General features: G+C 42.4%; 1 protein-coding gene across 2 annotated transcripts; it reads right to left on the bottom strand.

Moving 5' to 3' along the window:
* Positions 1–2,100: 2,100 nt before the first annotated feature.
* On the bottom strand, positions 2,101–5,849 carry LOC109731419 (uncharacterized). 2 transcript variants are annotated; one of them, XM_020290571.3, is made up of 7 exons: positions 5,585–5,849; positions 4,942–5,499; positions 4,452–4,850; positions 4,302–4,360; positions 4,008–4,104; positions 3,649–3,758; positions 2,101–2,442 (listed from the first exon to the last, which is right to left on the bottom strand). In XM_020290571.3, the coding sequence occupies exons 1-7, from the start codon at positions 5,672–5,674 to the stop codon at positions 2,394–2,396; spliced, it is 1,362 nt and encodes a 453-aa protein (XP_020146160.1). In that variant the 5' UTR covers positions 5,675–5,849; the 3' UTR covers positions 2,101–2,393. The 2 variants fall into 2 exon arrangements, with proteins under 2 accessions (XP_020146160.1, XP_020146159.1); XM_020290570.3 differs by having other exon boundaries at positions 3,645–3,758; positions 5,585–5,846.
* Positions 5,850–12,035: the final 6,186 nt, after the last annotated feature.

The following is a 12,035-nucleotide window of genomic DNA, read 5'->3' as shown; positions in this document are numbered from 1 at the left end:
TGACGGTGGTAGCGGGTCCTCATCCTCCTCACGCGACTGATGGCGGCGGGGGCGCCATCCTCTCTCGCGTTGCGGGGTCTCCGGCTACAACTCCATGGCGGCCCTGGGCGGCATGGTTCTTCCGGCAGAGTTGGGCACCGGAGCAGCGGTCTCGGATTACTCCGGCGACCTCAATTGCCGCTATGGCCACGAGGGTGACACGTCGTCTGGTTCGGGGGGCTCGGTGCGGCTCAGCTACTCATCTCGGTGTGGTGCGGGTGGTGGCGGTTGTGCCTGCTGAGATCTTCAGCCTGCTGTTGGGGGCCGACGGGTGGAGCGGTCCTTGGGTTCTTTTTGCTCTAAGATGGTGTTCTGCCAGTTGCCGGCCCTCATGGATCTGGTCATTGACGAGTTCCGGAATGCTCCGCTGGAGATCTTCATTGGGTGTTTGACGCCTGTAAATTTCTGGATCGGATGTGATTCAGTCGTGAGCGTCTCGATTTCAGCCCGAGTGGCTTCAGGAGGGTGTGACGCGAAGCTTCGTTGTCTGTTGACAGTATGGACATGTCGGTATTTCGATTTCCATGGTGAAGATAGTGACAGAGAACGTCATGGAGGTTGAGGTCTGAGGCCTTGTAATGGCCGATAGAGTCTTCGTGGCAATGAGGACTTTGCTTGGTGTTTCGTGACTCGTGGCAACGGCATCAGCAAGTGAGGGCATGAGCATAGGTGGAGTACAGAGACTTAGCTTTCAGGGTAAAATCCCAAGGTCTGGAGTAGGGCGTTTTGGTGCCCGGGCTCATCTGCACAAGATTAGAAAAAATTTCGTAAAAAAATCAATAAAAATCAAAGAATTCCAAAAAAAAAAGTGCAGTAGACAATTTGATGCGTGAGGCCCGCTTCAAATTTCAAGTCATTTCGACATCTGAGCAGCTCTCAGCAAAAAAGAAAAATTTGGAATTCATCTTTCTAGTATTTGTTTTGATTTTTTTCGTCAGCGTGGGTGCAGATGAGCTCGGGTGCAGAGATGGATTTTCCCAAGGTCTGGCCTTAATTGGTTGTCGCTTGCAGTGACCTTGTTGAAGGCATTGTTTTGAGTGTGCGGATCTTCTCCGGGGTGAAAACCTAATAGTTAGGATCGGGCGATGACGGTGCTTCTGCACTATTTCCTTCTTGAAGGCGTTGCTTTTGGAGAATTGGAACATCAGGGTTCGGGTGTTTGTCTAGGTGGTGATTTGTGCTGCAGCTACAAGGAATTCATCAATGTAGCGGGATCTTTCTTTTCTTTTTCTTCTTCTTCATCTTCTTCTTCTTTTTATTGTCTTTTGGTTGTGTGAGCACCAGGACTTGAATCCTGATGGGCTGAGGATACCATTGTCCCTCTTCGCACGACATTGCATTAATATTGTTGCAGAGGCTGGATATAATTGGTATCTCTGCGATGTTAATATATTCTCTTTATCAAAAAATTGCCAATAGACACCGCGGAATAAGACAATTGCTCCAATAGACACCGCGGAATTATCAAAAAATATGATGTATCAAGTCACGTTTTAGTAGTAGATACATCCGTATCTAGACGAATTTAAGACAAGAATTTTGGGACGGGGGGAGTACTTCTCAACACACGTGCTTTATTTTTCAAGCAAGAAAAATGCTAGTCATGATTACAAAAGGGAATCAGACTATACATTAGAAGGTTATATATGATACCCATAATAGTATAACTACTGATAGAAGTCATAGGTAGTTACACAAACATAATCAAATTAAATGAAGTAGCAAAAAGCACGTGCGTTTCGACGGGAGGAAAAAAAAAATCTTGAATGGCTATGACCACATTTTGTTCACATCTCATCGTATGATTTTGAAAAATTGTTCACAAATGTAAGAAAATGTTTCCTTTTTAAATTTATACATTAATTGGAGCAATGTTCACATTTTCGAAAAAATATGGTGGTGGTTAAAAAACTTGGTAATTCAAAGAATTATTATCTTTCAGCTATGTGCATCCGTAATGTCTTTACGACATTGCATTGTTGCAGAGACCGGGTGTAATTGGTATCTTCGCGATATTAATATATTCCGTTTGTCGAAAAATTGCCAGTAGACACCACGGAATAATACTTCTCAACGCATGTGCTTTATTTTCCAAGCAAGAAAATGCTAGTCATGATTACAAAAGGGAATCTGACTATACATTAGAAGGATATATAGGATACCAATAATAGTATAACTACCGACAGAAGCCATAGGTAGTTACACGAACATAATAATCAAATTAAATGAACAAGCTACTATTTACTGAAAGGCCGCCTACAAGCATTACTACCGCCTTATAAGTGGGAAGCAACATATTTGTTTGTCCTTCGAGGCTCCTCTGGTCATTCCGTGTGGGTCGCTGGCATCATCATTCAGTCTATGATTGCTGTGCGGCGGATTTTGGTGGGTCTCTCGTGTCCCCTGCATTAAGACCCTTGTCAGAAACACAGATCACAACTTTGATAATAGAACAGGCTAGAAAATTTTACATCATACTGTTGACTAGTAATGGAAGATGATGTTTCTTTAGCAATTTCATGTTAGCATCAATTACTAGCGCTGTTGCTGCATCACCATTGCGGCTCCATTCTGTCAACAGTCTTGCTAGTTTTGCTAGGACAAACGGTGATTGTGGTTTGTTTGCACAAATGCCGTTGTTTCTCTCATCTAGCAGTTGTTTATAAAGGTTCTCACCCATGGTGCTGAACCAACCAGTATTTAGGTAGTTTCAACTTCCATAAACTAGACATAAATCATTATTTACTGATCTCATATTCTGGATCTCGTTTGTTTACAGCCCAGAGACTTGAACTCTGTGAATTGAAACACTATACCCGACTGTCATAAATAATAAATGCCACTATGTCACAATTTCAAAATGATCCAGAAATATTTCAGGCATACCAATGTATTGTTCATGGACCATGTTCATCCATAGTTACCAGCAAGAACCAGGGTAAAAGAACATGGTCATTAGCCACACGTGGCTAAAAGTATGGATCAAAAGGGAGTTGTGTTAGTCAGCCAGTAGTAACATGGACCTGGATCCATGACAAAGTTCCTCAACTTGGCTTTCTAGCAACTATTCTCCAAACTTAACTACTATTACCTCCGTACCAAAATATAAGACTTTTTTGTAGGCTAGTTTGATACGGAGGTAGTACTAACCAGTTAGTTGCCAGACTACCATTACAAAAGAGAAAGAAATATGTATTTTAAGGTAAGCAATATTTATAAAATAGCACCAGGTAACCAATGGACCAAATTAACATCTAGCTCTCTTTCCTTTGGACACGTGGACACATTCTTATCCACCTACCACAACGTTCATCAACCTGATACGTACTTTTTGAAAAATCAAATCAAATAAATTAACATTTATTATTTTTTCCTTTGGCTTTGGAGAAATTCTTAACTAGCCTAGACGAAGTTCCTCAACCTGGATTCCTAGCAACTATGCTCCGAACTGAGCTGCTAACCAGTTGCTTGTCACAAACTAGCATTAAGAACACAGTATTTAAAAAGGTTTATTTTAAATAAGAAATCAAACAACATTTTATCTAGCGTGAGACTAATAAGACATGACTCAAATAAATGCTTTTTGAATTAGACACAATTTATACCTGCCTTGAATCCTTTGATTCTTTACTTCTCCAATAAAAATTTGGCAGTGACCTGGCCTTGAAACGAACGCTCTGATGCATTTCTTTCAATTCAGGTTCATCGTTGGCTTTTCCCTGCAGAACAGTTGCTTATAAGGTTTGATATAATGTACTATAATCCTTTTTTTGGTCTTCTTTTGGAAGCATATACTGATTAGAGAGTGATCAAATAACTATCACTAGTTATGCGAGTAAAGTTCTTACAAGATAATCATTACCGGCCTTTATAGAATTTATCATAGACATTGTCTTATTGTGATGCTCCTTGAAAGAAATTTAATGAAATAACATGTGCCACTGTCTCATTCAGGCTTTATTGCTTACCATATTTTCTTTAGCTACACTGGTTTCCGGATGCGGCGGTGGCGAAGTTGAACCAAACAACTTTTCTTTGACCCTCGTCACACTGACATATGGAGACCTGGATATGATGCAAGAGGACAGTCAGATGATAGCTTTTATGTTTAATCGCATTTACCATATTTCAGAAAGAATAAGACAGACATTAGAACGTCAGAGCAAAAAGCCATATGATTTGAATTTTCATTTCTGGAACGTAAGGTTAAAATGTTTTCCTATGAACTGATATCAATCAATACTTTGGATTTCGTGTGATACCTTTGTTCAGGCTGTTGAGTTGTAAAGGAAGCTGCTTCTGGAATACCTTTGCAGAACCCCTGAAATAGAGCAAACCAACTTATTTATGAGACCCGGAACTGTTAAACTCCATATCATTAAATTCACACCATGTATCAGCAAATTTCAAACCTTGCTTGTCCGCCTCTGCTTGTTCACCTTAGGATGAATATCTTTCTCCGGCCTACTTGCAGACTCCAGCTGACTAATCCTTGAAGCAATTGTGGAGCCAAGATTTCTTGATCTCGAGGCAGGATTGCCTATTTCACATCTCCTGAAGTTCAGTGTACCCAATATCGACCCTTTCTGAGCAACTGAAGTCTCTTCTTGCTTGTTACTGTCAGTAGCAGGAAATGGTGAGCTGTTCTCCTTTGCTGGACGCAGCGTCGACCGCCTTTTCGCTGACGAAGACGGCACTTTCTTTCCTGATGGGGGAGAACTGAATTCCACAGGCTTCTGAAACAGCGAAGACATTGGATGTCTCTTTTTCTCGACAGAATCTGCTACACCCTGATTGACAATCGAACTCTCCTGCAAATAATTCACATGGTTTGAAATACTCAGTAGTCAGTACTAGCATTGGACTGCACATTATGAATAAAATTCTCGTTTGAGAGGTTACCTGCAACGGCTGCTTCTCAACGGCGTCGACAGCAGCCAGGACACATTCAGTATCCAACTGCAGCCCCTTTCTCGCTTCAGCAACCTGCACATCACGCTGCTCGTCCGTGCTATCCAAGCGGCAAGATGAAGCAGCACCGTCCAGCACGGCCTTGAGCTCCTGAGGCGCTTCCCCCGGCGGCACAGCGGCAGCGACAACGGCGCCGCAATCCTCCGGAGCACCCGAATCTACGCCGCCGGTCTCCTCCTCCCCCGCGGGCTCATCCGTCATACACGAGGAGTCCGCAGACCAGGCCTCGCCGCCGCCGCCGTCCGCACCGTCCGCATCAGCATCATGCCCCTCGTCGTCAACATCGGCGCTCTTCCGCTTCCTGGCGTAGTGCTCCTCGAAGAAGGCCTTCTTCTGCGCGACGGATCCGGGGCGGGACTGCCCCGCGGCCTCCTCGAGGTACCGGTTGTGCTCGAACGCCGACCACCGCCCCCACTCGAGCGGCTCGGCGAGGAACCGGCCGAAGGAAACCGACTCCCCCAGCGCCGACATCATCTCCGCCTTCCAATCCTGAATCCAATCAAGCACAAAACGCGGAATCAAACACCAGAAAAAAGGCCCAGATGCAGCCGAAGGAGGCGTTGCTGCTGCATACCCGGTCGTCGCTGCGGAGGGCGTCCCGCTCCGGCGAGGCGGTCCGCTCCGGCGGCGGCGGGGAGGGGGGCTGGTCCGGCTCGGCGCCCATGGGGTCGGTCGGATCTGGGCGGCGGGTTCGGCGTGGGGGGCTGCGCTGGAGTGGGGCTGACAGGAGTGTGATTGCCGCTGCCGCTTCTGGTGGTGGTGCGCGGATGTTGGCCGGCTCAGATTTGAATCGGGTGGGGCGGCGGCGGTGGTGGTGGTGGGGCAGCCCAAGTGTACGTTGGGGGGAGCTGGAGCTGGAGCTGGGGCAGAGTGCCTGCGGAAATGACCGTTGCGCCGAGCTTGGCGTTATCGAAGAGATGTGGATCAACGTGCCATTTCTGTGGTTCTTTAGTAGGAACGGATCACTGTTTTTCTTTTGGAAAACTATCATGCCGACTTTATCCATTTTGGATAGAAGTCCCATTATTGTGTGCCTTTTCTTTTTGCGGCAAACATTATTGTTTGCTAATTGCGCTAATACTATATTGCAATTAATCTCGTCCATCGGATCGTGTCATTGAGCGACTTAGATTGCTCGAATGGTGAGTGCTCAGGACATTTAGCGCGTAATTAATAGCATACGTAATGTGCTTGTAATTAATACAAAATTAATGTCCTAGCTAATATTACCTTCGTCCCAAAAAGATTGTCTTAGAATTGTGTAGATGTGAATGCAGTTATAATACTAAGACTAGCCACAATGGGTAGTAACATAGAGTAGTAACATGCCCATGTTACTGGGCATGTTACTACTCTATGTTACTATCTCTATAGTGGAGAGTAACATATGTGTGGTAACATGCAACACTTTATTTATTAGGCTATAGACTCATCTTGCCTTGATATGTGTGATGTTACTCATACTAGTAGTAACTAGTTATGTTACCACTTTCATCTCTTTATTCATTTATTGCATGCCACATCATCTATTTAACCTAGATATGTGTGATGTTACTACCTATGTTACTCCCACTGTGGGTAGTCTAAAAGGTGTCTCGATACATCAAGACAATCTTTTTGGGACGCGGGGGTATTATTATTGTGCAATTAATATCTTGCCTAATATCAGCGTGCATTGCATGAGTGATTACTAGCAACAAATTCTTTGGATTTACAAGCCAAGATACACGCGATTTGATTGGCTTCCCTGGGACAGTGTTCGAGCTTGGTGATAGCAAAAGCACAACATAGAAATGAGCATTCTTCAGAAACTATAACTGCGACACCATAGAGTAACCATCGTTCTTGAATCATCGGTGGCGGAGCTAGATGACAATCACTAAGGAACAAAGGGCAAAACATGAATCGCTGAGTGGCTAAAAAACTGTTTTCTTCTTAATCTAATTACTTCTAATAAAAGACAAGTCTTCCCAAAGCTGGAGGACGACGACCCATGTTGACATGGTTGTAGCCCCGTGGTATTCATCGTGTCAACAATATCGATGCAATCTGAGTTAACCAATTTTGTTGTTGTGCCCCACCTCCTCTACATGGATAAGACTGCTCCACAAGGCAATTGCCTCAACCATAGCTCTAGAATCAACATGAGATGCCACAATTGCTACTAGATATAAAGTTACCATGATCACCGCGAACACCTATTTCGTCGAGGATGCTGAAACTTGTGTCAGTGTTATGTTTCGCAAAGTACACTGACGACTTTCTCCCAGATGCCTATGTGAATACCCATGACTTTCTTCTTTGCTCTGGCGTAATTAAGACTGAGTTCATGGACTGCCTGTGCCGACTTCGCCGGAGCTTGAGCCACTTCACCTCGGTCTTCATGTTGTTACTCCCACCACCTGAACTAGGAAGTCGCTTCGAGCAGCTCCTCCCATTCAATCTACGGTGGAATCGAGGATGAGGCCAGCCTCATATGCAAGAGCAATTGAAGTAGAGGACAATTTTCTTGATGGACCAGAATAGCTTCAGAGATTGTCGCTCCCAAGCCTAGGTGCCCCGATATTTCTCTAATTGGGTCACAAGAGCAGAGCGTGATCGATGCTTTCACATTGAACATAGCAAATCAGACATTGGCCACAACAATGCGCCTGTTCGCTAAGACTCCCTTCCATGGGGGAGCTCCCTTCATCACTCTCCAAAGCATTTTTCTTATATTAGAAGCACATGGAGCGATCAAATTTTCTTTGACAAAATTTCTCTAGAAGAGCAAACAAAATCAGAAGTTCTTTCATGTTTACCCATGCTGAAAATTTCATTTGTAATGATAGGTTGATTTAACAAAGGAGGGACCGGATTTTGTATGGCCACAAAATATAAAATCCTCCATCATTCCTATTGCCAATGCTATGTTGATGATATGTAGGGCATCAACTGGCCATAAGATGCCAGACACAAGTTGTTTATCACAAATGTTGGTCTCTTCATTGATCAACTTACTCACCTTGGTTATTACAATTAGTCATCAACATGTGCGTCGACACGGGCTAGAAATTAAAAAGAAACATAGTATGTGTACTACATATGATGTCATAGGAATGGATAATAGAAAATAATGATCATCATAATTGAGTGGTTTTTCATAGCTACGATCGAGGTGTCGCGGAAATGATTCTGACAATAGAGAGTGGGGTAAGGATGAAGCTGGATCTAGCTAGGCACAAGTGTGACACAAGAATATTTACGAGTTTGGGCCCCTCTCGAAAGAGGTAACAACCCTATGTCTCGAGCTCTAGGAGCTTGTTTTCTCTGTATCTCATGTTGATTACAATGGATGTGAACCCTTGTCTATGAGCTAAAGGGCGGCTTATATAGTGCGCCGACCCCTTCAACTGGTGTTGTTAAAAGAGAATTGAGGGTTTGTATCAGCTAAACACACAACAACTAGTAATTGAAAGTAAAGTAGTACTGTATGCTCCACTGATGGTTGCGATGCTTTGGACGCTTTCTCTGTCTATTCATCTTCTTGAGTCTGAGTAGTTGGTGGACTTGTTCGTCCGAATGAGGTCTGCATTGATGTCTATCTGAGTGATTGCTTTGGGATCTTGATTAATTTGCCTATGCCTTAGGCAATGACCCCTTGAACAGTAATATATTAGACCTTCATGGGCCTACCCCTTGGTAGGTGACCTCATCACAAGGTGAGTATAAAAAAACAAAAGTAATATTTAGCTCAGCGAAACATGATTTCCTTCTATCCAAAGATAGCAAACCACAGAAAGCCATGATGCTTTAACAAACATCACACTTTCCAGCGATATAATTGGAACGAGATACAAGAGTGAGAAGGTACCGAAGTAAGTAATAGAAATTTAAGTTGGAAGAATTAAATGCAAACAATCTACTTAATTGTGACTGGGAAATGATAACATCACATTCGCCAAATCATAGCCAATTGCACAGGGTGATGCATTTTAGCATTCATTCCTTTTTATTCATAAATACCAGATCCTAAAATTCACACAATAAAGACAGACATGAAAGAAAACTTATAGCTCATAATCAATCCCTTCAATAAGTTCCCTGAAATGGACCACATGCATAACAACTTTGTTGGAATCCACTCAGGAGCGCTTCATCCTAATGCAAAATATTGACAACGATCAAGGTTATATTGGTGAGGGTTCTATAAACGTGAACCAAGTAATTTTTTCAGGTAAGAATATAGCACCAGTCTATAACAATATACTTATGCACATCCACCGATACATTTTTATTTATATAAGTATTTTGGATGATATGGTATGCAATTAATAGGTAGATTACATATTGCTAGACAAAGTTTTTTTTGCTTACAGTAAGACACAAAAGTAATACACCAGGGCTATGTATAGATGGAATCGTATGGCTTTACTATGGCACTTTATATCAATAGAAGAGTAAAGACACAACCATATGACAAGGGACAAAACACATGCCATATATGGAGAATGTAACTAAATTGGCTTTATTCATATGAGTGGTATTTAGGCATTACACTATAAAGTAGCATAGCACAATTTGTAGCCGCCTTTGTAGGAGAAGAAAAAAGTGCCTAAGAAGTATGAAAGAACATAGAAGAGATCACATTGTGTGTGGACTTCGGTCGAACTCTAGCTTGATGAATGCCTTAAAATTTTGTTAACGGGAATAAGAATAAAGATTAAATGAAGTTAGTACTTAGGGATGCTTAATTTCTTAGTAACAACCATTATCATGTTGAATGCTACGTATCATCCATGATAAATGCAGTAAAAGATGTATAATTTCTAAGAAATTATTAGAGGGCCATATCAGTCTTACGTCAATCAATAAAGATGGGAAAATAAAGATGTACTTGTTATTGCAAATGAATAAAGATCTGTGTTTTTTTTAAAAGGGAAAAATAACCAAACAATTATTATTCTACATAAATCAAAATAGTTATTATTTTACATGAATCTACATTCTTTTTGTGCCCACCATAATCTGGTGAATAGTGTTGAGCCAAATTTCAGAGAAGGGAGTAGTTTTGTTTGGTGCTCTGAAATAAAATGAAGGTGTTAGAGCATCTCTAGCTGATCCTGTTTAAGTCCTCAAAAATTTCTGTATTGAGGAGTTAACCCTACCTAGCCGAGCCCTCAAAAGGCTAACTCCTCAAACTTTTAAGGAGTGAACAGCTAAACCCAACTCAACTTCCTTATTTCTAAGCGATCACTAACGATTACCAGGGAAAAATCCCTTCTTCTCTGCCATGTGTTACACCTCCTTCTCCCATCCGACCGTGTGCCGTCCTTGTAACCGAGAAAATGAAGCCTCCATGGATCCACTGCCCCCCACACCACAGGCCGCCCTAGTCGGAGTCGTATTCTCGCCGACGGGGACGATTTGGATGAATTTGGGCGATCCATACCTCAGGCCGCCTCAACTGCGCACTACTTGCGCTGGTGCTAGTGGCAGCAAACTAGAACGTCTAGCTAATGTCGTTGTTGCCATAACCGTGGACCATGAACACGAGCTCCCTTGGTCGTGCACCGGCACCCTCGTGCGCCGGGCGCCACGAGCGCGTGAAGAGGCGGCGCGCACCCGCGTCGTCCGACGTGGGGAAGTAGGACGACTCACCTTCCGCGCCATGGGCCACGTAGTACTCCACATTCGTCGTTGCGTGTGTGTGCGTGTGTGCTGCTGCTACTATGTTTGTGATGCTGCGTGTGTGTGAGGTGTGTGCGTGCATGAGCTGGGCATGTGCATGCTTTGCGTGTGTGCATCCAGCCTCCCCTCGCCTTCCTAACGCCTTTCCTGACCCGTTGTTGTTCCCTTCCAGGCTAGTCACCAGAAGGAAGAAGATGGAGAGAGACTTTCATGCGGGGCTAGTTCGTTTGAGGACTTAAATTTGAGGCTTCGGTTAGGGTCAACCAGAAATTAACTCCTAAAATTTAAGAAGTAAGATTTGAGGAGCCAATTTCAATTTAGTGTCTTAAGCGTCGGTTACTACTGTTTTTGCAGTTGACGCACGCCCCCTTCGTCCCGGGCTTGGCCCATTTAGTTTCTTCTCTCCATGTTCTCACCGCGCCAACTGTACATAGCACACGTGCAGGTTTCACGAGTGCTTGTGCATTACGATTTTGAGATGCTTCCCGGTGTGGTTTTCTTTCGTTTTTTCTTTCTTTTGGTTTTCTTTCTGCGTTTTTTCATTTTCTTCTTTTGTTTTTTCATTTATGTTATTTTTTAAATTCGTGAACTTCTTCATATGCACATACTTTTTCAAAAATCATGATTTTTTTAAATGCACGGACAATTGTTTCAAATTTCATGATTTTTTACAAATTGATGAGCTTTTTAAAATTCAAGAACTTAATTCAAATTTCAAAAAATTTCTTCAAGTCGGTTAAATTTTTTAAAATTCACAATATTGTTTTAGATCCATGAACTTTTTCAAATGCACCAACTTTTTTCAAATCAATGAACCATTTCAAATTCATAATTTTGTTTCAAAATTCATGAATTTAATTTTCAAATCATGTAAAAAATTTATATTCACAATCAAAATTTCAAATTTATGATCTTTGTTTTGAAAAAATGAACTTTCTTTAAATCTGTGAAAAAAATTGAATTTAGTTAATATACAGAAAACCAAAGTATCAGTTTTTTTCTATAAAACCAGTAGCTAAACCGTAAGAAGGCAAGCAAGCGAGTGCATCAAGCCAAGCGAAGCGCCAAGTTGGACCGTGACCTGCTACCCTCGTGTGCGTGCGACGCTATGCTAATAAGCGTTGAAGGCGTTGATTAGGATTTCTTGTCTAAGGAGGTATAAAAGTTAAATTATAAGAGATAGGCTAGAGATGCTCTAAGGCCTCCTAGGTTTGTGGGATAGCCTTTCTTAAAAGGATTTGTGGGTCGTTGAGGCAGAGTTTAGTCATAGTTTTTAAATATAAGATGTTTTTGCAATTTAATTTGAACTGTAAAAACATCTTATATTTAGTTACGGAGGTAAGTACTATTTAATA

The sequence above is a fragment of the Aegilops tauschii genome, chromosome 2 (genome assembly GCF_002575655.3).
Source record: "Aegilops tauschii subsp. strangulata cultivar AL8/78 chromosome 2, Aet v6.0, whole genome shotgun sequence".
NCBI classification, from domain to species: Eukaryota; Viridiplantae; Streptophyta; class Magnoliopsida; order Poales; family Poaceae; genus Aegilops; species Aegilops tauschii.
Note: the sequence above shows the minus strand (reverse complement) of the source record. Positions and strands in the feature narration are given on the sequence as shown.

Bases quoted from the DNA above. Each gene is read 5' to 3' on its own strand.
- LOC109731419 (XM_020290570.3), bottom strand. From the start codon at position 5,674: ATGGGCGCCGAGCCGGACCAGCCCCCCTCCCCGCCGCCGCCGGAGCGG. The intron at 5,500-5,584 runs GTATGCAGCAGC...GATTGGATTCAG, and splicing joins CCCTCCGCAGCGACGACCGG to GATTGGAAGGCGGAGATGAT. The intron at 4,851-4,941 runs GTAACCTCTCAA...AATTATTTGCAG, and splicing joins TTGAGAAGCAGCCGTTGCAG to GAGAGTTCGATTGTCAATCA.